Source organism: Aquila chrysaetos, chromosome 24, assembly GCF_900496995.4.
Source record: "Aquila chrysaetos chrysaetos chromosome 24, bAquChr1.4, whole genome shotgun sequence".
Classification (NCBI taxonomy): Eukaryota; Metazoa; Chordata; class Aves; order Accipitriformes; family Accipitridae; genus Aquila; species Aquila chrysaetos.
This window is the reverse complement of record NC_044027.1, coordinates 7,011,691-7,039,563: the sequence shown is the minus strand read 5'-3', so window position 1 is coordinate 7,039,563 and position 27,873 is coordinate 7,011,691. Positions and strand designations below refer to the sequence as shown.

Sequence of the window (27,873 nt, the reverse complement as noted above, 5' to 3'; positions counted from 1 at the left end):
ATGGCTTGTTAAACTGGCGCAGGCAAATGTGCATTTTAAGGTGACCAAATCTGTGGTTTGTACATCTGAGAAAAAAAACCCAAAAAACGGGTCCTAGTTATTGCATGGGGGATTGTATCCTTAAAAGCTGTAGTTTGAAGAAAAGAAAAAGTCATGGAAAGTCTGGTGAGTAACGAGCTAAATGAGACCGTTGTGTGATGCTGTGGTAAAAGGGATAAGTCAGTGGTAATGAAAAATGCCAGTCAGCATGGTTTCCTGAAAAATATGTCTCTCTAGATAAACATAATCTTGTTTCATGTCTGAGTTTACTTGAGTGGTGTCTATAAATATGTACAAGAAGAGAAGATTTCTTATACCAGGGGACTTTTTTTTTGTAGGCAAATATTTAATGACATTTGCTGCCTGGAAGACAAAACAAGCCTGATCAAACTAGAAAAAAAAAAAAAAAAGTTACTATCACCACTTGAAGACGTTATGTGCACATCAGTGAGATGTGCTAATTTGATCAGATACCTTTTGTGTAACCTGAGAAGAAACGGGTAAAAATGATGTGGTCTGTCCCGTGCAGGAGGGTCATGGCAGCTTTGACTTGCAGTGACTCCTTTCCGCTTCAAAAATCATCCAATCTTGCAATTCCAGGGTGAACTGTGTGTTGCATGGAATGGTGCGATCCCTCAGTCCTATAAATAGCTGGGGCTTCATGCAGTGTGGGGTGGCTTTATTTTCTGTGGACCTGGCATGATGGAGAAAGGAGACTTGACTCTGTAGTGCTAGCTCTGTAAATGTCTCCAACTTTGGGCTTCTGTGCAGAATCTGGCATTGTTGGAGGAGCTCGTTAGCCAGATGGTTCAGCCCCAGCAAGCTGTGGGGAAGGCATGCATTTACAAACCTGGAGTTCAGTATCCTGCCGAGATAGATGTTCGTTTACCTTTCAAGTTCCCAGTAATACTCAGCACAAGCTCTGAGTTTGCGTAGTGATCACATTTGCAGAATCTGTTTATTTCTGGAAGTGCGTTTTATTTTTCTATGTAAAACTTAGTGCTGAGTCTGAGTTTGGTAAATGATATATTTTGTAACTATCATGATATGTAGAGCCCTGTGTACGTACCATTCTAATTAGAAGGTGCAATGAATAGGTGTTTTTAAATGTGACTGGAAAGTATGTTCTAGATACACTAGGAAACAATCCTAAAATATAATAAATGTCAATCTTAGGATGCAAGCTTTCGTGTCACTTCAGACTACATTGATTTTCCCTTCTCAATGTTGATCTCTTGCAAGTCCTTCTTCCTGGGAGAAAAAAAAGGCTTTTATTTATTCCCTCACCTATTTTGTCCTTTTCTTTCCCTAGTTACCCAGTGGGAGACTCTTCCATGCTGCAGCTGTTATCTCAGATGCTATGTACATCTTTGGTGGTACAGTGGACAATAACATTAGAAGTGGAGAAATGTACAGGTTCCAGGTAATTCACTGATAAATGTACTCAAACATCCACACAAATTCTGCGTGAATCCTTCTGGCTGTCTCCAGACGCAGCAGAGTTTCTGGTTTGTCTCATCGTGAGCTTGATGGCTTTCATTTTGCATCCTTCCTGCAGGCAGCCTTTGCATTTCAGATTCAGCTGCCAAAGATTAATGTGTATCTTTAAAATCTCTTGAGAAATGTTATCTGGACAGACATTTTGGTAAGGCCAAGCTCTCCATTGCCTTCTAAAGTCCTAACGGAGATCATGACAACTTATTTTGACAAATTATTGAAAAGTGTATCAGACAGGATTTGCCAGGATGATTAACTGAAAATTGACTGTTCCTCTTCATGTACTGTCATGTTCAGGGTTCCTGGGCCAGAGCATTTTGTATTGGAGTTTTATCTTCATGCAGCACTCCCACTCCCACCCCCGCAGTAACTATGGGAATTTTAAATTTTAAATTCCAAGATACTCACACCAGGTCAAATCCCCCCTTACACTCAAGGTTATTTTTATTGCGTGGGACCCTCAGACAAGTCCTGAGGGCAGGTGGGACTCCTAGCCACCAAATCCTGAAATCTGCAAGTTGTGGTGAGACACAATTCTTCCATGTTACTCTTATCTTTCATTACCCTCACCACAGAGGAAGCCCTTGCATGTGTTTGGTTTGCTTGTTATTTTCTGCTTTATATACTACACTGAGGTTGAGCTAATAAGAAAATCCAGTGCTAGTATATGTAACTACAGTGCTTTTGGATATAGCCATTTGAAATGAATTCTGTCTTCTGTGGGGTTTTATTTTTTTAGTTTTCTTGTTACCCTAAATGCACCCTACATGAAGATTATGGAAGGCTATGGGAAAACAGGCAGTTCAGTGACTTGGAGTTTGTTTTGGGAGAGGTGAGTAGAATTTATTGAAAAGCTGCCAGCGGGGGTGTTACTGCATGTGTAGCATGTTTGCTGGGAAAAAGCAAATTGTACAATGATTGTGCCAGAAACCCTGGGAATGAAGTTTTAAGAGCAGCAACACTGGTGAAAATTATGTCTGTCTGGTTTAGTAAGTTACACTAATCTAGATAAATTTCTAAAGCTGCAAAGGAGAAGAAACTTCTAAACTGAGAAGATCTGTGTATCACTGAGACATAACCTGAATTTATCAGAGCACATTATATATAGTTGCAATATGAAAATGATACTAATGACCTCTGTACTCTGAGGTCCCAACTGCCTCCTGGAAGGAGTGGGTTAGGGGTTTGCAGATCCATGTGTCATTTCAAGACCCATTTTTAATTACTGAAATAAAATAGAATGAGAAAAAGCAGCACAGGGGAATGATTCTGTAGTAATGAAAAGAATTACAAAATTTTAAAAAGAACATGTTTTCTGAAGAAAAACGTGAGAAATTTGAACTTACCTGCATTCGTTTTGCAAAAAAAGTTATAAAACGCTTTGCAGAGATCAGATAACAGATCCTCAACAAGAGATGAAGTAGATTATGAAGAACAATAGCAAAAAAACACACTGTTGTTTTGAAAAGAGAAAATTAAACTGAAAATCAGATGCAACAATAAGAAGCAACGTCTGTGACACTGAACCTGCGCAACAGCTTCCCCTCAGTGAATGTAACAAAGACTGTTTCCAAATGGTGTTTGCCATTAGCCTTTAGGGAAAATAGGTGTTGAATTTCATCTGTATGTGCAGAGCAGATGCAAGGTTGCCTTTGATTCTAACTTAAACTATAGGTGTAGTAACCTGGAGTTCAGCCCAGGTTTCTACAACTTCTGCCATCTGCCACCATCATGTGATTTGGGAATAAAAGTTTAATATGTATTCTTCCTTTGACTTTGACAGAAGGAAGAACGAGTCCGAGGGCATACTGCAATTGTTACAGCTCGCTGCAAGTGGCTGAAAAAGAAAATCATACAGGCAAGGGAGAGGTTGAAACAGGTGAGTATTTTGGAAAAGTAATCTTATGGCAAGGTAGTGCTTATTCTGCCCAGTTTTGGAAATAAGGTTGTCAGGAAAAAAATAGTACCTGCTCAGACAGATGTAGGACCGGAGCAGCATCTGATGCTAAGGTGCTCTTGAGCAAGTAAACTAAAGACGATAATTAGTATTAACATAGGCTACTGTAACATGGAGGAGCCAAAGTTAATCCAGTTATCTGGATTTGGCGGTATGGTTCTTGGGAGCTCTCATAGCTGTCTAAGTTCTAATCTAAAACCCCTGAGGAGGTATGCGTACCCCTCCTTCTGGGGAGGGTAAAAGCTGCATGTCATTGGGGATAGCCTGCCAGATTAGACAGATTAGAGGGAAGGCAGAGTTAAGGTTTTGAGGCTGGCTGTGTTCTCTTCACTTTAGTATTTCCTGACTTTTTCCAGAGTTGAAGGTCTGGTGCCTCTGGTTCATTGTCTATTAATTTTAACTGCTTACAGCTTTTCAGCAGCAAACACTTATTGCTCTTGAGGAAGTGGTAGCACACAACCTGCAGTAAGACATATGGATGCCTCCTTGCCCCTTAGTTAATTGCTTTGCCATCCCACAGCCCTCCATCTTCGCTGGAAAAGGCTGTGGGGAAAGGCTGTCAAAGTGAAACTTGAAAGTAACAGACTGGCTTAAAATGCTTCTGTGCAGCACTTTGAGCTCTGACTTTGCAAGGCAGGGGTCTGTGGAACCTGCTCCTACATCTTCCTTCTCCAAGGAGAGATGATGTTCCTGCTGAGGGCAGAAATGTGAGCTCAGTGGAATTCATTCCTCCCTTTTTCTGAGTTCCTGCTTTTGAGCTTTATCCAGGAGCTCACATTTGTTGTGATCCATGTTTGTCACAGAATATGGAACAGTAAGTCTAAGACATATGAATTCCTTGTCATCTTGAAGATAATCTTGAAGATAAAGAGATCTTGGGTCTTGAAGAACGTGCAGTCATGAGAAGGATCTTTCCTTTGGTTTGATAGTAATGTGTGTGAGCTGACACAGCCTTGTTGCCATGTTTAAGTGTTTTTTCTGTCTCATTAGAAATCAAAGCAAGATATTGAAGACGAGGGACATCCGACATGTCAGAAGGATGGGATTGGTGGGAATGTCAAGTTGTGCCGTCTGCAGCCACTACTGGAAGTGCCCATCCGAGAGGCTGAGGCGCAACCCTTCGAGGTGCTCATGCAGTTTCTGTATACGGATAAAATAAAATACCCTCGCAAAGGTAGGACAGCAGGATAAAAAAAATATACTAGCAACTGGGGAGCAAACATTTATTTTGATACAGAGCAGGATCAAGCATTTGCAGATGATCAATCCTGCTCTAAGCTCTTAATTACTTACCTGAGATTTAAAAAAAAAGCAGATTTCTATCAAAGCATACTATCAGCGCTTTGTTTTTTCCTAATTCTTTTCAAACATCAAGGAAAAGTAGGTTCTTGATCATTCCAAAAGGTGTAAAAAAACCCAAACAAACAAACAAAAATTTCATAGTATTTTGAACATTACTGCAGCCTGCCTGGAAGGACCATGTATCCTGGGTTGGTTTATTTCCTTTTTCTGGTATTGTTTTGATCCGTTGCAAACTGAGCCCACACAGAAAGGCAGAGCAAGCCAGTATTTATCATCTCTTCAAAATTCCAATCCAAAGGAATGCCTCAAGAAAGGAAAAATCCATTTGATACATTCATTGAAGATCCCTGAGTTAAAAATACTTGCAGGCTGGGAGCTAATAGCCAGAGATCTCTCAGCTCCCACACAGCAAATCTAATTCATGCCCACGTTTGAGTGATGAGGTCTGTTGGGCTGTGGGAGTCAGACTGGATACCCAGGGGGGACTCCAGCTGGTGGGGCTGAGGAAGCTGCAGCCGCGTGGCACAGTTAGGTAAAGTGAGGTACAACTATCCTAACGCTGAAAGCTTTGCTTCAGTTTCAGTCCAGGATCTTTCCTTTCTATAAAAGGTAATTCTCAGGAAAATAATGATTTGTATGCAGCTGTCCCACGGCTTTCCCTGCGAGGTGGGCTGTCTGAGAGCAAGCCTAATTAATGGGGACAAGGGAGCCTTCTCATTGGTGTCTGCTGATATTGCCAGAGCCCACTCTCAGCCGATTCACTGATCCTCAGCATGCTCACTTCAGGACAGGATCAGACCAAGGAAAGGATTATTATACTGAGCTCTTCCCTTTGTTACAGGCTTCTCAGGCAGCCAGCTACCCTTCCCCCAGCCCATCAAATGTTCTGCCTGCAGCTTACCTTTCTGCTGGGATCCTCCCATGGCCCTGTCATGACCATTTGTATTCCTAGTTGCTCCTCTCAGTTCAGAGAGCAGCACCTCGGGGATCCATCCAGAGGCTGAGCTAATAGAATTGGGCATGCTTATCAAATGGGATTTTCTGATTAGACACAGGGAGGGCACGTGACATGCGAGAAGGCTTTTTCTCTATCCAAAAAGTAGTTACAGCAGATGGCCAGAGATCTCCTGTGAGGAGAGCAAAGGCTGTGGAGGATTATTCCTTGAGTTGGTGTCCCTGTAGCCCCGTTGCAGTGGCCTATGAGGGTCCCCACTGCCCCTCTCTTACTTCATCCCTCTGTTACAGACCAGCCTCAGATCTGTACATGCACAAGCACAGAGTGCCTTCATAAGGGTCTGTCAAAATCAGGGAGCTCGTTGCTAATACTGCAAAAAACCCAAGGACTTCAGCAGAGCTGTTAGCAGCACTTTGGAAAATTGGGCTGCTAGCTTCGGAGCTTGTCAGTGTTTTTAGAGACTTCACTTTGTTTTGAGGGTGTTAAAAAATTGTGATCCAGATTGTCACAAAATCTTTGTCCAAAAAATCTTTTGGGGTGGCTATTTCATGCGTCAATTTTGAAACTCCTTTTTTGGTATCAATTCAGATTTTGTCTAACCAGCAATGGAATTTTTTTCTCCATAACAATCTTCCAGTTGCTGCACATTCTACCGTTCCAAATGCTCAGGTTGATGTAAAAAGAAATACTTTGAGAAGGGTTCCTCTTTTTGTTCTGTGAGCTCTCCAGCGTTTTTCTTTCTCGTAATTTCAGGTCATGTGCAGGATGTGTTACTTATTATGGATGTATACAAACTAGCCTTAAACTTCAAGCTCTCTCGACTGGAACAGCTCTGCCTTCAATATATTGAAGCATCCGTAGATCTGCAGAATGTGCTCATTGTGTGTGAAAATGCTAACAAGCTTCAGCTGGATCAGCTAAAGGTAATCACATTTTGCATACAAGGTAACTGATAAGAAATTAAAAAAAGAATATTTATGTAATTAAAGTTTTGCAAAAGCTATCAGCTGTTGCAAATTCAGTTCTTTCCTATAATTATAGTTGCTTGAGTATATGTTAGCGTGGATTGTCCTGCAGTTGCTCATGAATATTATGTAGGTTTTTTTCACTAAGTGTTTGATATTTTTTGCATATCTGCCCTGCAGGATGTAAAGGGCAGAGTGACTTTGGCTCTTCCATCAATTCACTTTCACTGTAGCAAGATGGAACCAGTGCATCATTTTCTGGTCCCACTGTTTTATATGGAGACTGCAAACAGGTTCTTTCACCTGGTCTGATGAAAACTAAATTCTGTTCTCATGCCTTTGATCTGAAAAACACTCTACTGAAAAAAAAAATGTGTCTGTGATTCTCCATCTCTGTGTAGTGGGTCAAGGGCTTCTAGGCATTTGCTGAAAGTCATGGTAGAGTCGATATCCCCAGGCTCCAGACCAGGATTTAATGTGATGGTCTGATTCCCACCAACAGCAGCCAGAGCCAGTTCTGCTTAAAGCTGCAGAAAAGACGATCCTCCACCCCAAGTCCAAGAGTCAGTGCAAGATCATGCAATGCCTGTTTGAGCAGCCTGTGTGCATCAGTTGGCCATATAGCTGACAACTGCAAGCAGAGGGAGGCTAGAGAAACCAGTATGCACCAGCACTTCCTCAGGCACTCTTTATGCACTAGATTTGGGCAAAGGAAAGGCATCCAGGAGGACAGCAGCAGAGTCAGCAGCAAGTATGTAAATGCTGGCACAGCCTTTGGTGCATAGGACCATGATGCCATTAGCTGCCCAGAAGCTCAAGCAAATATCTCAGCATTGGTGGATCTAGTGCCAATAATTTCAGATTAGCCAGCTACCTCCACCTGCCTCAGCTGCCACACAGGGGCTCTTCCACACAGCTCCATTTGGTCAGTATCACCCTGAGTTGGCATCCTGTCTTCTCAAGTGTGCGTTAGTCCTTGTGGGTAGGTGCCATCTGCAGAAGGCTGCTCTTTCTGGCATCCTAGTGACTGTTCAAAACATTTTACAGATGGGTCCTCAACAGATCCCTTTGGATCCCAGGTAAAATAACTTGCAGAAAATGGACAGTAGTAATTATTCTTTGGGTGAATTTTTTACTCACCTTATGGTGAGCTGGTATAGATTATATTTTTTGCTTATTCAAGCGTCCTGAGGGAAAACCTTGGTTCACAGTGGCAAACGACGTGCCATTTTTTGTCACTTTAACTATTTAGCATTAGGTCTGGTTCATTTGTCACCTTTCCACCACATTGATTTTTCTAGCAAGTTTGTCATACAAGAACCTACAAGAGCTCTTTCAGACTGTTTGCAGCCTTTACAGAAAAGGTTAAGGCAAAATCCACACAAGGAAGTCCTGCAAAATATCTGTACCCTTAATGGATAGTGTTAAGAGATAAGGTCTCTTCACCCTTCTAATTAACTTCTGTATCTAATTGTATAAAGAATTATTATGAGATAGCAACCAATCTTAGTTAGCTCCGTGAGGTTTTTGGCATCTCCTGAGATTCCTATTTTAGAAAGCTTCAGAGCAGCTAGATGGGAGACAATTATCTTTTCCTTGTTATTATTTCTTAGTCATGTTTTTCTAGATGCTTAGAATTGTCCTGAATTTCCTGTTCAAGTAGGAACCTAAGTGGTCGCCTAATAAAGAGGTCATTGTTTGATAGTTTCAGCTGCAGGATCCAGGTGGAGGGTCATAAGAAAAGGATGGCTGTTTACATGTGTGACATGGTAACATTTATGTGATGCTGGAGGGTGACTTCATACAGTAAACCATAATTTTTTAATTAATATTGGTTTTTTTTAAGGAACATTGCCTGAACTTTGTGGTGAAGGAATCACATTTTAATCAGGTAATAATGATGAAGGAGTTTGAGCATCTTTCTTCATCCCTCATAGTGGAGATTGTACGGAGAAAACAGCAACCTCCTGTTCGAACACATTCCGATCAGCCACTTGACATTGGTAACTTTTATGCTTTTTAATTAGTTGTGCTATTTTTGCATTGTTAATGGTTTGTTTAGTCTAGCAAACAGCCTAGGAAGTAGACCACTGCAGACCACTGATTCTCCAGTTGGTATAACTGCACTTAGGCTGTTTCCCAGACTAAGACAGGGCATGCTGGTTCTTTTTCCAGTGAGCTTCAATCAGAACAGTATCCCCATCAAAATACACGGGAGGTCGTGTTAAATATAGTTGTGTTCTTCTTGCAATAAAATATCCTGATTCTTTGAGAAGATAAATAACCTGCACTAATGGTCATGCCTTTCATTTTCATTCTGTGATTGTGCTGCAAGGAGAAGATTTGATTTACAATTCTATTACGGAATTCATCAAGGACTGATCCAGCACTAGTCTTATTCAAGACTTTATCAGCCTGACACACAAGAAAAGGAATGTAACAGTGAAATTTGCTGAGGCCACAAAGTTCAGAGGCATTGCCAGTGTTGATTTGGAATACTGCACAAAAAATAATTGGGGACTGGAGAGAAAGATGGGGAAGCCAGTCCTGGAAGGTCAAGTAGAAAGCCTTTCGCTGGCATTTGTCCCACGGAGAAGAGAGGTGCACCATGCACCGTACAGGAAGATGGCATAGCCAGCTTCTGTATCCAGAGCTGGAATGGTACGAGAGACCCAAACATCAAAAAATTGAAAGATGAACTTTGAAATTATGAGTGAATTTGGATCAGACTTGCATGTGCTCTATTTTGCAGTTATTGTGTATTTTCAAAGGTTAATTAAAATGTTGGATAAAAGAAGCCTTTATTGAGGATTTGGGAAAGCTTTTTCATGAAGAGACGAAATTTTATATTCCTGGTGGTTGGAAATAATGAAAAGAAAAGGGTGGGGAAAAGTCAGATTTCTTTATCTATAGAGAACACCTTTCAGTGCAGCCACTGCCAGTGTTTGCTGTCAGCGGTTTGAAAGCAGAGCTGCCAGGTTTGTTTCTGGGATGGGCAGTAGGTAATGGATTGTGATGGGGAAGGATGAAGCTCATTTTGCTCCAGGATTATGAGGAAGGGCCTACCTCAAACACCTCAAGGGTCCCTAAGGCAAGAGGGGCTGGAGCTATGGCTTGGTCATATATTAGTTTGATAGTACCTGGTCACCTGGAACTATCGTGTCTTTAACTATTTCATTACCTTAACTTTCAGGAACATCTTTAATTCAGGACATGAAGGCTTACCTAGAAGGAGCCGGGACTGAATTCTGTGATATCATCCTTCTCTTAGATGGCCACCCACGGCCAGCCCATAAAGCAATCCTAGCAGCCCGCTCCAGGTGAGTTGCTGTTTACTAAAACTGTAACAAATACTGTATGTGTAAAATGCAGTGCTGTGCAATCTGTGGGTCAGCTTACATTTTTTAGAAGGCAGGGAGGAACTTTGTATGTAAATGCAGGGAGGAACTTCGTATCCCCATGAAGTGTAAGATGCAGCTTTGCTCAATAAGTGTAATAAGCCTTTAAGCAACGGTGATTAAATATTTTTTGTCAATTTGATACCCAGCAGGGAAAGATAGGAGGAAATTAAAACTGTAGAGATTCTCTAGAGGATGTGTAAGAAGCTGCACTGCAAGACAAAGAATCTGTAAAATCACAGGAAGGGAAAAAGGGTGTAAAACATAAGGCGGTTTCAGTGAAGTGGAAAGCAACAGATGTCCACTGAGGTCAGAAAGAGTCTTCTGACGGTGAACATCCATTTTGAATCACGTGAAACTTGAATCTCTTTCTCACTTGCTGATATTTAAGACTGGGTATGAATAAGCGTAACAAAAAATGGTGCATAACAGAGACTAGATTGTTCCCATGCTTTGTTGCAGAGGCAAGTAGTTCACCCTTCTGAAGATGGGTACTATTATCCCTCCTCAGTATGTGGGTGAAGTGGGTTTGTCCTTCGCTTGTGTGTTCTGTGTACCTGCACCTTTGTGTTCTGCCAAACCTTAAGTGTTCACATCAAATTTCTATTTCAAATACTGTCACAATTTTTTTCCAGTCCCAGTAATAATATTCAGTATTAGTTACCGTGGTATTTTACCAGAAGCATTTCACAGCTCTTAAAACAGCCCTGCATGATTGGCAGCCTGTAGATATCAAGGAAATTCATAATGCTTTAAGCTCTCTGCTGTGTCTTATGCAAATTAGATGAAAATCAAAGCACCATGTGTCCTAATTTTCTAGAAAAAGAGACAAATTTCAGGTAGTGCTGATGAAAATTGGGGGGATTATATTTGGAGTTCTCTCACAGGCAGACATATATGAAACAATAACTTAGCAGTGTTTTTGCCCACGTTGTCACCTGAATTTGCTTCTTTGGAAGCTGCAGTGCTTAATAGCAGCCTTTGAACAATATTGCGTTAAACCATCTGTCTGCAGAATGTGTTAAATCAGTTTTATTTCCTTTTCCAGTTACTTTGAAGCCATGTTCCGTTCCTTTATGCCGGAAGATGGGCAAGTGAATATTTCTATAGGTGAAATGGTTCCCAGCAAGCAAGCATTTGAATCTATGCTTAGATACATTTATTATGGAGAAGTAAACATGCCTCCTGAAGACTCCCTGTATCCTTAAATCTAAAGTAATTGAAGCATCTGTCTAAAGTGCATGTACAGCAGCTCACCTTCCTTTTGCTCTAGATTGCCAGGCACAACTTGGGAGGATTATTTGTCAGGGTCGCATTAACAGGCACTCCATTTTAACTTCTGTCATTGACCTATATTTACAATCAGTGCCGTTACCTTTGCTTTACCTTTTTTTCCTTAATGAGATTAATAGCTACCTCTTTGCTGCACCTTACTATTATGGCTTCTCCAACAACAGACTACAAGCCTATTGTAAGCAGAATCTAGAAATGAATGTCACAGTGGAGAATGTACTCCAGGTAACTGTCCTCAAGCACTTTGAGTAGTCGCTGGACTGAGATACAGGAAAGCCAAAGGGTCTAGTCAAGTGGGTACCCCCAGTGCCAGGTTCACTGAGTTGCTTCCAAACTGACATCCACTGAGACTGCATAAACCCTTTTAATAGTGGTCCTGTGTGGTTAACACATATGTAGGAGTGCAGCCTTCAGCAGCTTTGCTTCCTTATCTGCTTTTTGTGTCACTAGTGCTCCTGTGCTGAAGTGTTTAGCAGATATGGCTCAACTAGCCAACAGGATGTTCCTCTTGAACTCCTCATCCCCCATTGTAGACCAGTGTTTCTAAAGGTCTTTTTAAGATGTACCATGTGCTGCTGAGCACTCAACTCCAAACCCTTCTCCGGTAGACGTTTGTACCAGGGCAAACAGTGATGTGCAGGTGACATCAGTCTTGTTTTATCAGTAATGCTGACAGGATCTGGCAATGAAGTTTAAGCTAACAAAAAAATATTCTGTGATAAGAAGGCGTACAATGCCATCTACTAGGTAGGCAGACCGAATCCTCTGCAACATGAGCAGAATCAATTCTAGTGTTAACTGCTTTTGGCTCTTGCCAGTCTCACTGGGGCACTTCAGGGAACCTGGCTCTGAAACAGATCTGCAGTTTCCTACTGGTTATCTCCTGAGGACTCCATACATTTTAAATCCAAGGCTTATTTTTGAATAGTTAAGAAAAGACTCAGCTTTGTAATGAAAAATTGAGATGTTTCCCTAGCTCAGAGGAATTGCCTCCTCTGAGTCAGAACAGTGTTTGTGCACTGTACATCTGAGCTATGCAGAAGGAAAATCACATTGTTGCTTTTGCTCTAGATTTTAGAGGCAGCTGACAAGACCCAAGCCCTGGACATGAAGAGGCACTGCCTGCACATCATCGTTCACCAGTTCACCAAGGTTGGTTGCATCTTTTCTGGGGCTTTTGAGAGCTGCTGTCCTCTTTCACTGCGTTGGTTAAAGACACATTAATATAGGAATCCATTTCATTCTTTCTCATGTGAGACAGCTGAGAGCTGGCTGCGTGTTACTGACACTCACTGACAAGTCCGCTAGGCATACTTTTCACACCAAAAATAAAGGAAAGACTGGAACAGCCTAGTCTGGAAATGTGAAGACCTTCCAAAACAGAAGTTACCCAGAATTGCTTCCATTTCCACTTGTTCCAGCTGCTAATTTTGTGCCATGCCATCGTTCGGTTCTCATGTGTATATCAAGATAAGTTTATGTATTGCGGGCACAAATCTCTCTTTCACTAGCAGTTACAAATGTGCTGTTCAGATTTCTCTTGAAGTATTCTCTGTCATAGATGTTATATTGTCATGTGCTCAAAAGGCAAATTACCGTGTCCTGGCTGGGCTTTCTGTAGTTTCCATGTTTTGATACGTGGGATGATGCATTAGTGATAGGAAAGGTCAAGAGCCTGATGTGCTGATATTTCTGTCCTCACTCGAGAGTATAAGGGTATTGTCATTTAGTTGTTCCTATGAAATATGATCCCTCCATGAAACTTTCCCAGCATGTCACCAGTTCATTGCACAACTTATTAGCATTGTTGAAATTGGTAGGTAAATCATAGGAATTGGGATTTCTGGATGCTGCACACTGATTGATCATAATTCCCTAGTTAGTATTCAAGTAGCTCGCTCTCTTTGTATATTTAAGCTCACAATTCTCCTGCTGCTGCCTATGGGTAAGGAAAGCACTGCTAAGTCCAGTTTGTATCTAGAGATGAGACAGAGGGGAGGTATTTGGGGTCTTTATTAAATGCCTAAGTTGCCCAAGCGTGATGCATTTTACATTCAGAAATAACTGAAAATGCATAAAAAGTTTTGAGAGTGGAGCCAGCATCCAGGAATCGCACTCCCAATGGATAGTCCCCAGCATGAGGTTATAGCCTCTGCCTTGATCTTATGTATCTTCTTCTGGCCTCATGAATCCTGCAGAGTGGCCCAGCTTCAGCAGGGGATGGAGAATGGTCCCACTGCGGGTTACAGGATAGCCTGGTGGTTGGGACATCTCCTGGGGTTTGGGGTCAATGCATTGCAGTCCCTGAGAGCTGAAATCTCATGGTCTCAACTTCCCAGTGGAGGCCACAGGAAGACAAGCAGGTTGGCATGATTCTCACCAGAACATACTGGGGGGAAATGAACATTGCGACATTTCAGAAAAAGAGATTTGAACTGGAGGGAGTTACTCAATTGTACTCCACTAACCAGAATATGTAGAAATGTTTTATATTTAAACTGTTGACTGTTAAAACAGTTTTCATCAAAATGTGGCTGGAAGACTGTCAAACAGATGTGCACTAAGAAATCTTAATTATGCAATGTTTTTCTTTGGCCTGAGAGGCTTCAGTGTGTGATTTTTGGCCCAGCACTGGGTGACTCTATGTGTGGCTGGGCACAAACGCTTGCCATTCTGCTCCCTGGCAAGCCACAGGCTCTGAAGGGTGATTTGTTCTAGCTGCGCAAGCCTGGTGGGTCATCAGGGCTTAGACAGGCTGGGTGTATGGCCGTTGGGATCTCCTGTTCTTCCAGCTTGATTAATGCTGTTCTTGATTCGGACTGTTAAGGAGTTTTCCCCACAGTGAGAACATTAATTGAAGAGCTGTTCCCAGAGGTTCCTTAGTTTGGGCAATGTGTTTTTAGGCTTTTGTGTGTCAGTATTGTGCAAAAGCCCTAATAAAACTGCTGTTCTGAAGCGTTCATACTGACACCCTGATCTGTTCCTCTGCAGTGCGTGCCTCAGTGCAGGGGCAGGATTCCCACCAGTGTTATGGGGGTCTCTTTCCCTTCCAGTCCTCGCAGACCCTTATTTTGGGGTTATTACTTCAAGCACATGTCCTGAGTTCTTTCTGAAAGTGTACTCAGCCATTTCTTTCCTGGGTTTCAAAATACGCTCGGGACATCTTTATTCGTTATCACAGTCAAGCTTCTTAGAGTGAGGTGATAATATTTTATTAGATCAGTTAATACAGGTTGGGTAAGTGGACAGGCTTTTAGGCAGAGTCTGCCTTCAAGGCTGGGCATGTATGTTAATAACTAGAAAGAAGGATTACTGGCTCGTTACTATGAGGTTGTGGAGAAGGAAGGAATGTGTAGAGCTCCTTTTTGATAACAGTTGAGCTTCTGAACAGTCTAAGAGCATAAAGTTTGTTGTAGATGCTCATATATCTGACATGGTGATGGTTTTTGTTGGCTAGTGCTCCAGTGACCTGCTTTGACTGCAGGAGGCATGCCAGCAAAATCAGCAGGGTCACTAAGCACGACCCCTCCTTAGGAGCACACAGGAGTGAAGAGATCAGGTCCTAAGTCATGTTCTCAGTAGAAACACACAGACTTCAAAGTTCAGGGCTGTGCTGGTCCCCAACTTTGCTTTCAGGAGAGTGCTTAACTGGCATCCATTAGCAGTAGAGTTGTCAATATAAACAGTAATTACACTCCTTTCTCAGAGAGGCAGTGCTGGGGTCAGCATTTCTGCTGTTCTCCATTCCCATCCCCTCCATGCAGCAGTCTGAAATTGGCTTATAAGCGCAGGAAGTCATGACTGGAGGCCCTGTGGGCCATCCTCTGCAGCCCAGCTCCACGACTGTGATTTCACGCCGTACATGCCCAGCCTTTGACTTGCCTGACCTGCCTGTTTCACATGGGGTGGCAGGGGTAAAACAGTGATACATCAGCTATGATTTGGGGAGGGTTTTAATTTCTTTCTGTTTTTTCTGTTGTGTTTTTCTTTTCCTTGAAGGTCTCCAAGTTGCCAAATCTCCGCTCCCTAAGTCAGCTACTCCTTCTTGACATCATAGAGTCATTAGCTAACCACATATCAGACAAGCAGTGCGCAGAGCTGGGCTCAGACATATGACATGCTTTGGTAATCGAACTTCTCATTTGTTCCTCAAAAAACCTAGAATTTTACAGCTGCCTCTCTTTTTTACCATTCCACACTGAGCTGTTCAGAGTATCTACGCAATGTAACAGGCGGCCCAGAGAAGCATGGACAGCTGACTTGCTCTCCTGTGGATTTGCTCAGTTTGTACCTTTGTGGAGAAGGGTTTGGTCTCCGTTACGCAACTGTAAAATTGAAACCATTACAGGAATGAATTTATTCCACATGGTTTGGGGAGTAACTAAGTTCAGAATCAAGCCCATTATTACTTTTATACTGTAAAAGAAAGCAGTCATGAGTAAGGGAGTCATTAATACTTTGAAACACAATTATTTAAAGAATACTATTTAAAGAACTTCAGCTGACACGGCCAGGGGCTGTAAGGAGAAGTCAGATAAAACAAAACTGGAAACAGAGAGCATGGTGTTCGCAGTGAGGCTGACCGTTGGACCAGAATGTAGTGACTTTTCAGAGACTCCATGGCATGGATTAAAAGATAAGCCCTCTTGCAACTGCCTGGATTGGTGGGCTGTGGGAAGTCCAGACCTGTGCTCTGCAGCAGGTCAGACTAGAAGATTACAGGGTCCTTTCTGACCATCAAATCCATTAATCCTGTCTTGCTAAGCTTTTCTAAATCAATTTATTAATAAAGAGTTAACATCTTCTCCTGGCATTTCATGATTGACTTGGCTTTCATTTTGGAAAAAATTAAGCAAGAAGAGCTCCGAGCTTGATGAAGGTCACTTTGTTAAAAATAAGTGTGCTACATCTTGTTACTAATTTTATGCTGAAGTGTCTTCGTTAGTCGTTGCCTTTGTGGGAAGGTGAATGAAGGCAGAGCGCCCTTCCCAGCCAGTTCAGAAGCAGCTGCTGTTCCCTCCCGGTTGCAGCTCCCCAGCTCCCCGCTGCGCTGGATGCTTCCCACACTGCAGAGGGGAGAGGAGCTTTACCTCTCGCTGGCTGCTGAATGATGCAGCTTGGTTGGGGAGCGTTGGAGGTCAGCTGGTGTTGGTGAAGCATCAGAACTGCTCCCCAGTCCTGCTGAGAGCCACCAAGGCAGCCCAGAGGAGGGAGTGACACAGAAGCTGAGAATCAAAGTCTTGTCCTGCCTTAAGCTGCACCGGTTCGCAGAGGTGAAGCAGAAGGCAGCGCTGATGTGGTGCTGCTCTCTGCTTGGCTCTTTGGAATGGCAAGAGCTGGCTTGAGCTGGAGCGGTGGAAGATCCTTCCTGAGAAGCACAGCTGCCCAGCTCCTGTGTTTCCAGTCTTGCGGCCATAATTTTTAATTCAGGCCAGTAAAGTGTTCCCGGTGCAGTACGAGTTGTGAGCTCCTGTTCAGCATCCTGTAGCATGACATGCATGTGCGTGCTTCAGTATGCTGAGGGCATTGCAGTCTCTGTGGAATGGAGAATCTGTGATTTCATTTAATACAAGGGAGGTGCTTTAGGGACCGCTCGATCTGTCTCACAGCTGATGGCTTGCTCAGGTGAGTCAGACCAGAGGTGGCAGAGGCATCTGAGAGCCAAGGGCTCGTTTTCAACCAGAGGGATTATTTCCAGATGCCTCACAGGTAATGAAGTCTCTTGTTGGAGGTCACGTTAATTGTACCGATGGTCTGCACGTTCCCTGGGAAACCAGAAGATCTGCAAATGGAGAAAGTTTATACGCTACAACTTGTAAGAATATTACAAGTTATTTTCAGCAATGCTGAATCCACTAGAGGACACCCATTTCCCAAACACGCGCAGCCTTGTTCCCAGTAAGGAAGAACGGGCTGATTGCAACCATGCCATAACCAGCCCCTTTGACTCCATTTTCTCGAACTATTTGGTGTTTGGAGCTTACTCCTGAGCCCATCTGCAAGGGAGTGTGCAGCCTCTGCACCCTCTGAGCTGGGGCACTGTAGGCGTCCTTGCTTTGGAGATGGTTTTGGCTTAGTCCCGGCTCTAGTGACCGTAATGCTCGGTCGGAGTTGCATTGCATCAGTGAGATTTATTGTCTGAAAAATTGCGGTCCACGGCACTGTTATGTTGTCATGATTTGCCTCTGGGCTGCTGTTGTGCAGCGTGCTGTGATTGTGCTCCCCTCCAAGAGAGGAGTCGGGGACCTGCCAGTGGGGGCCTGAGCTGTCCCCCCCTGCACCTGGGAGCACAGTGGGGGCTGTGGTGGGTCCCCCTGCGGTTTGGCCCTGCGGGGCTGGGCTGGGCCTCGGGAGAAGGAGGGAAGAGAAGTGCCAGGGCTGTTGGGGGGGAAATGGGCCAGGCCTGTAGGGTCAGGTGGGTGCACGGTCCAAAAGGGACGGCCTTGCCAGTCCCATGGGGCACCCCTGGGTTTCCTAAGGGATCGCAGGACGGGAGGTCTGGCAGTTGCAGCTGGTGTTGGAGGAGCTACTGCCACAGACGTGGCAGCAGGGCCAGCACACGCAGTGGGCTTTATTTGAGCTTTCTGAGGCAATTGGGTGTTCTCGTTATTGCCACTTCAGAGCATCCTTTTGGGACAGTGGCCTCGGGGGCCTTTATGGCCAGCAGGTTACTGGTGTTACTGGTGTTAGTGCAGCCCTGGGGCAGTTTTGTACTGGAATTTTGGGGAGCATGCTCATATTCCTGCATTTGGTAAAGAGTAAGTAACTGTGGCTGTCTAGCTTTGTCTTACTCCTACAGTCTCCACCATACGTAGGCCACACTGGATCTTTAAAGCCCTCAAGTCATGCTTTACTTGCACCATTGTCCACACTCCGGGATTTATCCCAGCAAAATGCAAAGAGCAGGTCCCAGTAAGCGCATGGCATCACCTCCGTGCCTGTTCGGGCTTGTGGCATTTGCTGTCAGCACCTGGCTGCTCACCGGAGCAGGGGGTTGATTTCCCAATTGAAGACGCCTGGCTAAAGCATGTCAGGCTGTGCAGGGGGCAGAGACCCCCCATCCATGACGCTGCTGTTCAGAAGTCTGCTGTTGTCAGTCCCTGTGGTTTAGGTCCAGGTTTACAAGATGGCCTTAGCCCCCCAACGGCTGCTCCCACCAGGCACGGGTTCCCGTGGGGACTGTGCAGCGAGGCTGGGTGCCTTCACCTCCTCCTGCCTGCACGGAGCTGGGGGCAGGCACGGGAGCCCACACGGTGCTGCCGGTTTGGTGGCAGCTCTCTGTTGGGGCTTGGCATGCTGCCTGCCCTGCTGCAGAGCACTGGCCCCCCCCAGGAGAGGGACTGCTGGTGGGAGAGCAGGAAGGCACCCCTTTCCCTGACTCCAAAGTGAGCCCCAAGTGTGATGGGGGGGCAGACACCTTGGTGCGTGAAGAGGGAGGAGCGACCTGCGCATCGCAGACCAGGGCTGGCAGAGTCCCCTCCTGGGGCACCAGCCTGGTTCCTGGGCAAGAGGAGCAGGGAGTCACACTAAGGCTGCCCATGGATCACTGAGAACAGAAAAAGCACAAAGAGAAAAAAATTACAAACTTTAATAAGGAAACGTGTGCAGTGAGGGAGAAAGCACTGAGGTCCTGCCAGAGGGAAAGCCGGTGGAGGCAGCGGAGCCCAGGCTGCACTAGTCCTCCACCACCTCCAAGCCCAGGATCTTCTTGACGTAGTTCTGGACATTGACGTGGAGCTGGGGGGCCGTAGCAGAGAAGGTCTCCATGGCCAGGGCCCGGGCAGACTCCGACCCAGCCCACATGGCACGGTAGAGGGGCAGAGTGTACTTCTGCTTCCCCTGCAGAAACAGAGCAGGGTTACACCCCCAGCCTCCTCCCCAGCTCCACTGGGGTGAAGCCCCAGGAGCCCCACATCTCCCCGCAGGGCACAACACCTCCACCATCGCCCTGCTCTTGGCCAGGGAGAGAGCACAAAGGGGACAGGGTGGAAAATGCCACCGTGGGCAGCCCTTGGGACTATGGCACCTGGAGAGGGGAGAAGACCTTGACCTTGGAGAAAAAGTGGGCCCATGAGAAGCTCTTGAAGTTCAACAAGGCCAAGTGCAATCCCCACTCTCAGTACAGGCTGGGGCATGGACAGATTGAGAGCAGCCCTGTGGAGAAGGCCTTGAGGATACTGGTGGGTGACAAATTGGACATGAGCCAGCAATGTGCACTCGCAGCCCAGAAAGCCAACTCTATCAAAAGAAGTGTGGCCAGCAGGTCGAGGGAGGTGATTCTGTCCCTCTACTCTGCTCTCCTGAGCCCCCAACCTGGAGCACTGCATCCAGCTCTGGGGCCCCCAGCACAAGACAGACATGGACTTGTTGGAGCAGGTCCAGAGGAGGCCATGGAAATGGGCAGAGGGCTGGAACACCTCTGCTATGGAGAGAGGCTGAGAGAGTTGGCATTGTTCAGCCTGGAAAAGTGAAGGCTCCGGGGAGACCTTGCTGCAGCCCTTCCATATATAAAGGGGCTTATAAGAAAGATGAAGAGAGACCTTTTACCAAGGCCTGTAGTGGCGGGACAAGGGGGGGTGGTTTAAACTGACAGAGTGTGGGTTTAGATTGGACATAGGGAAGAAATACTGTACAATGAGGGTGGTGACGCACTGGAATAGGTTGCCCAGAGAAGTTGTGGATGCCCCAGCCCTGAAAGTGTTCAACGTCAGGTTGGACAGGGCTTTGAGGAACCTGATCTAGCAGAAGATGTCCCTGCCCATGGCGGGGGGGGTGGGCTAGATGATCTTTGAAGGTCCCTTCCAACCCAAACCTTCTGTAGGTCTATCAAGAGCAAGAATCAACCCCTGGCCCTCTGGCATTGAAGGTCCTGTGCCCCATGCCAGTCTCTCCCCCAATGGCACGCTGCTGGGCACAGCCACCACTGTGCAGGGACCAACCTGGCTGTGGAGGAAGTCCTTGACTTTGCTGTACTCGGCCTCAAGGTTGTTCTTGAGGACGATCTGGCACCAGCGGAGTCGCAGCTCAGCATTCTGGGCCTTGGAGATCTTTGGGTACATCTTGCTCAGCCTTTCCACGTTGCCTGCGAGAGGGGGGGATCGTCGCCATCTCCGCAGGGACTCTGCCTCCAGCTCCCAGTCCCCGCTCTGAGGGGACCCTGTGAGCCCATCCTGGCTGTGCTGCAAATCCTCTGGGATGCTCGCAGCCTCGGGCCAGCCCTGGACCCTCCCCAAGCCTCCCAGCACCCCCAGCTCTGGGAGCATCCCAGGCACTCGCTGGCTCTGGGCAGGAGGGTGCTCATGTTGGGCCTCCTGGGGCCAGGCAGACCTGCAGAGCCACGTGCCCAGTGGCTTGGGATGCCAGCACAAAGGGTGGGGACCTCCCTCAGCAAAGACTGCCAAGGAAAGGTGAGGTGACGTGGGGAGGTGACAGCCCAGCTGAGCCAGCCTGGGGACAGCAGGGCTCCTCCCTGCCACTGCATGTGTCCCCATACATCCAGGGACACACTTCCCCTGGCTCTCCACCCCCCCACGACACTGATCGAGGCTTCCCAGACACCAGGAACTGCACTGCTGGACTGCAGTGGAGATGGGCTGATGGCCATGCACCCCTGCGTCCCGCTGATGTGTCCTCACGTCCCCAGCGAACTGGCTGGACCGGGGCACGTCACCCCGTGTCTCCTCTGAGCACCAGAGCCCCGGGAAGTGACCTGGCCCTCACCTTCTGGCAGGGGAGATTTCTGCAGGACCTGATCCAGGAAGTAGACCAGCTGGTACGTCCTCCAGACCGTGATGTCCATGGCTTCAATCGCCTCCATGTTCAAGCTGTCGGCTGCCCAGAGCTCTGCCAGCTCATCTGCTGGCTTCATCAGCTGCTCCCCCGGCGAGAGGTCGGGCAGGAAGGGGGGCCAGCCCGGCGTGTTCAGCCAGCGGTCGAACTCAAAGCCTGCAGGGAGGAAGGGAGGGAGAGCTGGGACCGGTTTTCTGAACCCCACACTGGGTGCTGCTGCCCAGGCATCCCACTGCCTTCTCTGAGAGCGTTCCCAGCACCAGCAAATCTGCCCAGGGATGGTGACAAGTAGAGACGTAACAGGGTGAGGCCGCTGAGCCATCCCGGGCTCCGCGTGTGCTTGTGCACTAACAGCCCCGCCACCGCCAGTAAGATGAACCGCCTCCAGCAGGAAAAGCTCCTGCCAAGCCTGCACCTCTGCAGCAAGGCTAAGCTGAGCCTGAGGCGCTGGCTGAGCCCCATCCCAGTGCTCGCCAGTGGCTCCACCGGCAAATGCTCACATCTTGGTGCTAGAGTCACCAGGCTGAGCTGTCCGTGGGGAAACCCCATGAAACAGCACCTGAGCACAGAGCACGGACTGGATTTGTATGAAAAAAAATCAGGCTGAGCAGGTGCACGCCCGAGCATCAGGCAGGTTAGTGCCTGATCCCAGGCCGGCCAGCGCTGTGCCTCCTCCATCAGAGCCGAGGCCAGTAGCAGCAGTGTCCAATAAAACGCACAAACTAACGTGCACGGGGTCTGCAGGGGACTCGGGACGGCTCCGATGCCCATGGGGTGCTGGTTTGCAAAGTGGCACCCCAGTCCCCTGGCCAAGAAGGCACCACGCTGACCTGGGATGGAGTCCACGCCTTTCTCCTTCAGCTCAGGGAAGTACTCCAGGAAGAAACCAAGGGCGTCATCCGCTGTGATGCTCTGGAACTTGAACCGGTTCACGTAGGCCTGCAGGGACGGCCAGGGCGTGATGCTGCACGCGCTCACCCCTGACACATGCTCCATCTCATGGGGGCTTAGCGTTGCTGAGCCCAGACCAGCCCCCGTTCTGCCCCCAAGGGCTGCCCAGCCCCCTGCATCCTCTGGGACACCCCTGAGCATTGCCACCACCTGCTGCCAGCGCAATGCCAAGCTCTGCCCTCATCTCTTTCCCCCCATGAACATCTCTACTTCCCATCTCCTCTTCCTCTCCCCAGCGACCCTGTTCAGCCCGTCCTTCCCCGGGTCCTGCTGTGCTCCGGCCTCCTGCCGTGGGGTTTTGTATGACTTAGCAGGTCCACCTGGTACCTCCTTGTACCAACCTGGAGGAAGGCATCGAACTTGCTCTGGTCCCCCACAAGATGGGCCAAGTAGCTCACGAAGCAGTACCCCTTCTCGTAGGGAGTTTCATTGTACGTGTCATCTGGATTGACACCTAGAAAAAGGGAAAACCCTCAGAAATCATCTGCCCATCTGCAAAACAAAACAGCCCTCGTGTGTGCCAAGACGTCCACTTTCTGTGCTGGGTGCAAGCCTGTCACATATCCCCAGAGCCATTGCCTCACTCGGGTCCCACCACCAGCACCGGTTTTATTGCAAGCCATGAAACAAACACCCAGCTGGCTGCAGGAGGATGGGGACACCCCACAGACCTGGCTCGATGATCACCCGCAGCTTGTTGAGCGGATGGTCCTCCCCGGTGTTGTCCATATGCTGGCGCAGGAGAGCCCTTCCCGTTGCAGCCTCCAGGCAGGTGTACGCCGAACCTGGGCAGAGACAAGCAGGAGGCATTGGGAGACCACAACCAGACCCCTGTGCGCTTTGAGCGCAACGGGTGCTGCTACGGGAGGGAAACAGCATTAGCTTATGAGCTGGGAGAGGAGGAAACCAATAAACAAGGCGTTGGGATGGTAGAGTTGCAGGGAGGCACGGCAACCCAGCCCTCGGTTAGCAAGAGGCTTTTAGAGCCATTTAAATTTATATGGATGCAGCAAATTGCGCCGGGAGCACCTGAGCTGCTGGATGTGACCGTGTGTCCAGGGGGGAGCTCAGGCCGGCTCGGATCAGCTCCCCGAGGGAGCTGCAGGAGCAAGAGGAAGGTGAGGCTGGGCAAGATTGCAGCGCCCACATCCCTGGCACGGGTCTGTGGGGACTCCATCCATCTCTCAGAGCGAAGGCAGTTCTGTTGCTAACACGAAACCCCCAGGGCGTTGCAGGCTGCTGCTCTTCACCTCTTCCAAGATGCAGGGCAGGCTCCGGCCCCGCACGCAGCGCTCGGAGGGATGCGCTGAGCCGCAGCACACGGACCACGGACCAGCACAGGTCCTGCCTGCAATGGCATGGCCGCACGCGGGGACTCGGTGCCCCGTGGCTGGGCAAGGCCACGCACCATAGACCTCGGTGGAAATGCGCCTCTGGGCGTACATGGTGAAGCCTTCGTTCAGCCAAAACTCGCCCCACGTGGCGTTGGTGACCAGGTTGCCAAACCAGCTGTGGGAGATCTCGTGGATGATGACGTCCACCAGCGAGCGGTCCCCGGCCAGCAGGCAGGGCGTCACAAAGGTGAGGCAGGGATTCTCCATCCCGCCGAAGGGGAAGGAGGGCGGCATGAACAAGATGTCGTACCTGCCGGAGAAGACCAGACGGCTTGGGTTGGACCCACCTCCTCCTGCGGACACGGCTGGGGACAGAGGGATGCTCCCTCCCTGGCCCCAGGGAGCAAAGGCCTTTGGGAACAGGAGGCCATACCTGCCCCAAACATAAGGTCCAAAGAGCTTCTCTCCAACTGCCAGGAACTCCTCAATCACCCCATCGTACTCCTTCTTCGCAGCCTCGATCAGGCAGGGCTCGGCCCAAACACGGCTCCTGGCCAAGTGTGTAGAAGAGGAAGCTTTAACCATTAGCGGACTTTTACCCTATTGCTTCATCAGACAAGAACCGCACGTGTTTATTCCACAGCAAAATAAAAGTCTGCTGATAAAGAAAGCTAATGAGAGTGCAAACTGCTGTAATCTCTTTCCTTGTCTGAATGTCAAAGGGCTTTTATATGGCTAGTGTGACAGCCAGGAATCCAAACAAACCACCAGCCTTGGGAAGAGACATGGGACCCTCCGTGAACGGGGACCCGCTGCTCTCATTCATGTGCACAGGGGTGAAACAAGCAGAGCCAGGGACACCCTCGACGGCGAGGGGACCCAGCACTGAGGTTCCGCCTCACTCTCAAGAGCAAGAAGCACCCTCACCCGGCAGAGCCCGTGGTCTGATGACGCAGCACCACAGGCACAGCAGACGGGGAACTGACCGGGACATGCTTATGGTCGGCATCTCCACGCCTGCCTGCTCTCCAGAGCCCAGTGGTGCAGGAAGAGGCAGCAGGCAGCTGCCACAGGGACAGCACGGCACAGGAGCTTCACCATGTGGCTCCCACAGCCAGGACTTAACACTCGGGTCTCCTCCAGAGCCGCTTACCTTGGGCCAACCTCAGCAGACACAATGTCCCCAACAGCCAGAGCGATCAGGTAGGAGGGGATCGGCTGGGACATCTTGAAGACGAAGGTGTTATTGTCTTGCTTCTCCCAGCTCGTGGCACTCATCACAGCCGTGAAACCCTCGGGGACCTGAACACATAGATAAAAACATCTGTTATATCTGTAACGTACAGAGCAGGACATCGGCTAACCCAGCCGGGGATGCCACAATGTCTGATGGCAAACACGTCCCAGCACGCTGAAGGTGGCCCGGTCTGTGGGCACTGCAACTTGTGAGGCGCAGAGCAGGGCAGTAACACCCCGAGCTCCAGCTTGGGATCACAGCTGCATCCCTGCGACAGCATCACTCGGCACTTGGGCTCAAACACTGGCTGGGTGCAACACCGGGACAGCCGGACCTGCCGTGCAAGGTGCCAGTGAGATAAAGAAATGCTGGAGCTGCAGGTGCTGAAAGGGCAGAGGATGCGGATCCTTCAGATGCTGGCTCTCCTCCCATTTCTTACACAACAACTTGTTTTTCCCGTTCTCAAGCCAAAGTAGAAGCCATGGCCTATCTGTCAGCCTGGCCTGAGCCCTGGGAGACTGATCTGGTCTCTCTTCTTCTAAACGCGGGGCGAGCCTCCTCGGTGCCGTGGGGAATATGGTTTTCTTGGTACAGAGCATCACGCCAGGGCTCTGCGACAGCTGGGCCCCGCGCTCACCCATTGCGGGGACATGCAGCTGAAGCTTTAAGGGCAGAAATTAGAGCAAGAGACAAAATAAATAAATTCCAGCATCACCAGCCAATGCCACCGCATGCCATCAGCCTTGGCTTGGTGTCACCCTGATAAGCAGCTTCCCTCGCCTTGGCAGCCCGGCATGCCGGGGCAGCCCAGTGCTGGTACCACTGCACGACCGCCTGCACACAAGGAGGGAATTTGGATTATTTAGTCCCGTTTTTGTACTAAGCCTGGGGACCAGTGGCTGCTCCTTCCATCCTGGAAGCCTGGCAGCCCCAGCACCGCCACCAAGACGTGGTGCCACCTGGCGTCACCCCCTCCTCCAGCTGTGTCCCCCCAGACTCGGCTCATCCCAGTCGTCCTCCCGCTACTACACACGCCAAGAGCAGGCATCCTGCTGCCCTCAGACTGCTGCAGGGCAAAAGTAGGTTTTTTCTGTGATAATTCAAGGAATTACTTTGACAAATGCAGCAGCAGGAGGAGAGCAGAGAGGTTTAAACACCAAGCTGGTCCCAACAGTTAGCTGATATTTTGGCATCAAGCATCGATTATTTCGGCCACCTCCCCCTGGGAAAGGAGAGCTTTCAGCAGGCCGGCCGGCTCGTGCACCCGCTCGCAGGCCATCGCACGAAGCGGCGCCCAGCACGCGCGGCTGGGGAGAAGCGAGAGGACCACTGGGGTCTGCTTGTATTCATCTAAAGATGAATGTGAGAGAAAGGTAGGGGCGTAAATGAATTATTTCTCAAGTGCCTTCTCCGCTGGGGGCCTGCGGTGGAGGATTTGAAGCCGGCGCGACGAGCGTCGCCTTCCACCGTGCCGGCGCCGCGCAGAGGCCCGGGCAGCGGGGCCGCCGGGGCGACGCCCCAACGTTGGAGCCGGCAGCTTCCCCGCGAGCAAACCCTGCAAACTGGCGGAGGGTTTTGCTCCCGCTAGGCGCGAGGGGGGCGGCTGGCTCTGCGCCCCCGCCCGCTCCCGGGGGCACCGCTTACCTGCACCGTGGCCGAATAGGTGCATTTGACCGAGGGGGTGTCGAAGCCGGGGAAGAAGGACCTGTTGAGGACGGCCTGGCCTTGCGTGTACATGTAGGGCTTCTGCTTCCCCGCCGTCTGCTCGGGAGCGAGCCAGCACACCTGGGGGGGGGGGAAGGGGGAGACCCCCGGGTGAGGGAGCCGCTCGCCCACCCGTGCTCTCCGGGGGCTCTGCCCGCCCCGTGCCCCGCGCCCCCGGCTCACCCCGGGCCCCTCGCCCGCCTCGTAGTCGATCTCGAGGGTGAGGAGCTGCCCGGCGCTCAGGGGCCGGGGCAGGGCGACGTGCAGGGCGCTGCCGTAGCTGGCGAAGGGGCGGCTCTCGACCGGCAGCGGCTCCCCGGGGGGGCTCCCGGGGGGGGTCCCGGGGGGCGGCAGGAGCGCGGCGCGGTGCACGGCCAGGCTGGGGTGCGCGTCCAGCAGCAGCGGGCCCGCGCCCGCGCGCGCGCAGCGGAGCTCGAGCCGCGCCGTCCCGCGCAGCCGCCCCGCGCCCGCCGCCGCGAAGGCCACGCGCAGCGAGAGGTGCAGGTGCCGCAGCTCCCACGCGCCCGCGCTGCTGGCCGAGGCCGCGTCCCGGCCCGCCGCCGCCGCCATCGCCGCTACCGGGGGAGGGGGCGGGGCCACGGCGGGAGGGGCGGGGAGGGGCGGGGCCGGCAGGGGGCGGGGCGGAGCCGGGAGGCGGAGCGGGGCGAGGGGGCGGGGCCGGGGCAGCGGCGGGGGGTCCCTGGAACGGGGCGGGGGGGGGGGGTGCCGTGGGGCGGGGGAGGGGATCCACGGTGGGGAGGTCGTGGAGGGGGGATCCGGGGGCATCCATGGCAGGGGAGGGATCGGGGGGCTGGGGAGGAAATCCATGGGTCAAGGGAGTCCATGGGGGGGGCATCCGTGGGGCAGGGGGTTCCATGGGAGGGTCCATGCCGGGATCCGGGGGAGGACCGGGGGGGAGCGGGGGGGAGAGGTCGGGGAGGTATATAGGGGGATCCATGGAGGGGGATCCAGTGGGGGAATCCCTGGGCCGGGGGGGTCCGAGGGGATCCGCGGGGGGGGGGTCCCTTGGGGATCCCGGGCTCAGGCTTCGCCGCCGGCTCCAGGCGCCGCGTCCCCGCGGCCGAGCGGCACCGCTCCCGAGGGACCGAGCGGGGCAGGGGCGGCTCCGGGCCGGGGCCCGGGGGGCCGGCGGGGGGGGGGGGGCGGGCACCCCCGGGCGGCCGGAGCGGCGGGGCCGGGCACGGGCCTGCGCGACTCCTCCCCCGGCCCGGCCCGGCCCGGCCCGGCCCGTCGCGGGGTCCCTCGGCCGCTCTGCCAGTCTGGCACCGGCGGCGGCACCGGTGGGGCGCTGCCGGCGGGGCGGCGGCGGCGGGACGGGGCGCAGCGAGCGGTGAGTGCCGCGCCGGGCGGCCGGCTCTGCCCCGCGGGCGCACCGGGGAGCGGGGCGATGGGGGACGTCCCGGTGGGACGGGGGGTGATGGGGGCACATGC

The 27,873-nt window shown here is 50.1% G+C and overlaps 2 protein-coding genes across 7 annotated transcripts in view; one reads left to right on the top strand and one right to left on the bottom strand.

The window, feature by feature from the left end:
• Positions 1 to 16,219, top strand: part of LZTR1 (leucine zipper like transcription regulator 1) — a 38,751-nt gene extending 22,532 nt beyond the window's left edge. For 2 of the 5 annotated variants that reach the window (XM_030000286.2, XM_030000288.2), the window contains 11 exons: positions 1,352 to 1,462; positions 2,276 to 2,368; positions 3,320 to 3,415; positions 4,484 to 4,667; positions 6,504 to 6,673; positions 8,562 to 8,718; positions 9,909 to 10,035; positions 11,162 to 11,311; positions 11,526 to 11,631; positions 12,478 to 12,558; positions 15,406 to 16,219. In XM_030000286.2, the coding sequence (XP_029856146.1) occupies positions 1,352 to 1,462; positions 2,276 to 2,368; positions 3,320 to 3,415; positions 4,484 to 4,667; positions 6,504 to 6,673; positions 8,562 to 8,718; positions 9,909 to 10,035; positions 11,162 to 11,311; positions 11,526 to 11,631; positions 12,478 to 12,558; positions 15,406 to 15,522 (1,392 nt within the window). In that variant the 3' untranslated portion in view covers positions 15,523 to 16,219. The remainder of the gene's footprint in view (positions 1 to 1,351; positions 1,463 to 2,275; positions 2,369 to 3,319; positions 3,416 to 4,483; positions 4,668 to 6,503; positions 6,674 to 8,561; positions 8,719 to 9,908; positions 10,036 to 11,161; positions 11,312 to 11,525; positions 11,632 to 12,477; positions 12,559 to 15,405) is intronic. The other 3 variants (XM_030000287.2, XM_030000289.2, XR_005931354.1) reach the window with 2 other exon arrangements.
• Positions 16,220 to 16,334: 115 nt separating this feature from the next.
• On the bottom strand, positions 16,335 to 27,010 carry LOC115334985 (arginyl aminopeptidase). 2 transcript variants are annotated; one of them, XM_041119903.1, is made up of 11 exons: positions 26,605 to 27,006; positions 26,362 to 26,502; positions 24,634 to 24,782; positions 23,914 to 24,030; positions 23,555 to 23,790; positions 22,818 to 22,931; positions 22,488 to 22,600; positions 22,026 to 22,134; positions 21,127 to 21,351; positions 20,346 to 20,488; positions 16,335 to 17,188 (listed from the first exon to the last, which is right to left on the bottom strand). In XM_041119903.1, exons 1-11 carry the CDS (start codon positions 26,989 to 26,991, stop codon positions 17,144 to 17,146), a joined length of 1,779 nt encoding a protein of 592 aa, XP_040975837.1. In that variant the 5' UTR covers positions 26,992 to 27,006; the 3' UTR covers positions 16,335 to 17,143. The 2 variants fall into 2 exon arrangements, with proteins under 2 accessions (XP_040975837.1, XP_029855859.1); XM_029999999.2 differs by lacking the exon at positions 16,335 to 17,188 and adding an exon at positions 18,980 to 19,245 and having other exon boundaries at positions 26,605 to 27,010.
• Between the last annotated feature and the right edge of the window lie 863 nt (positions 27,011 to 27,873).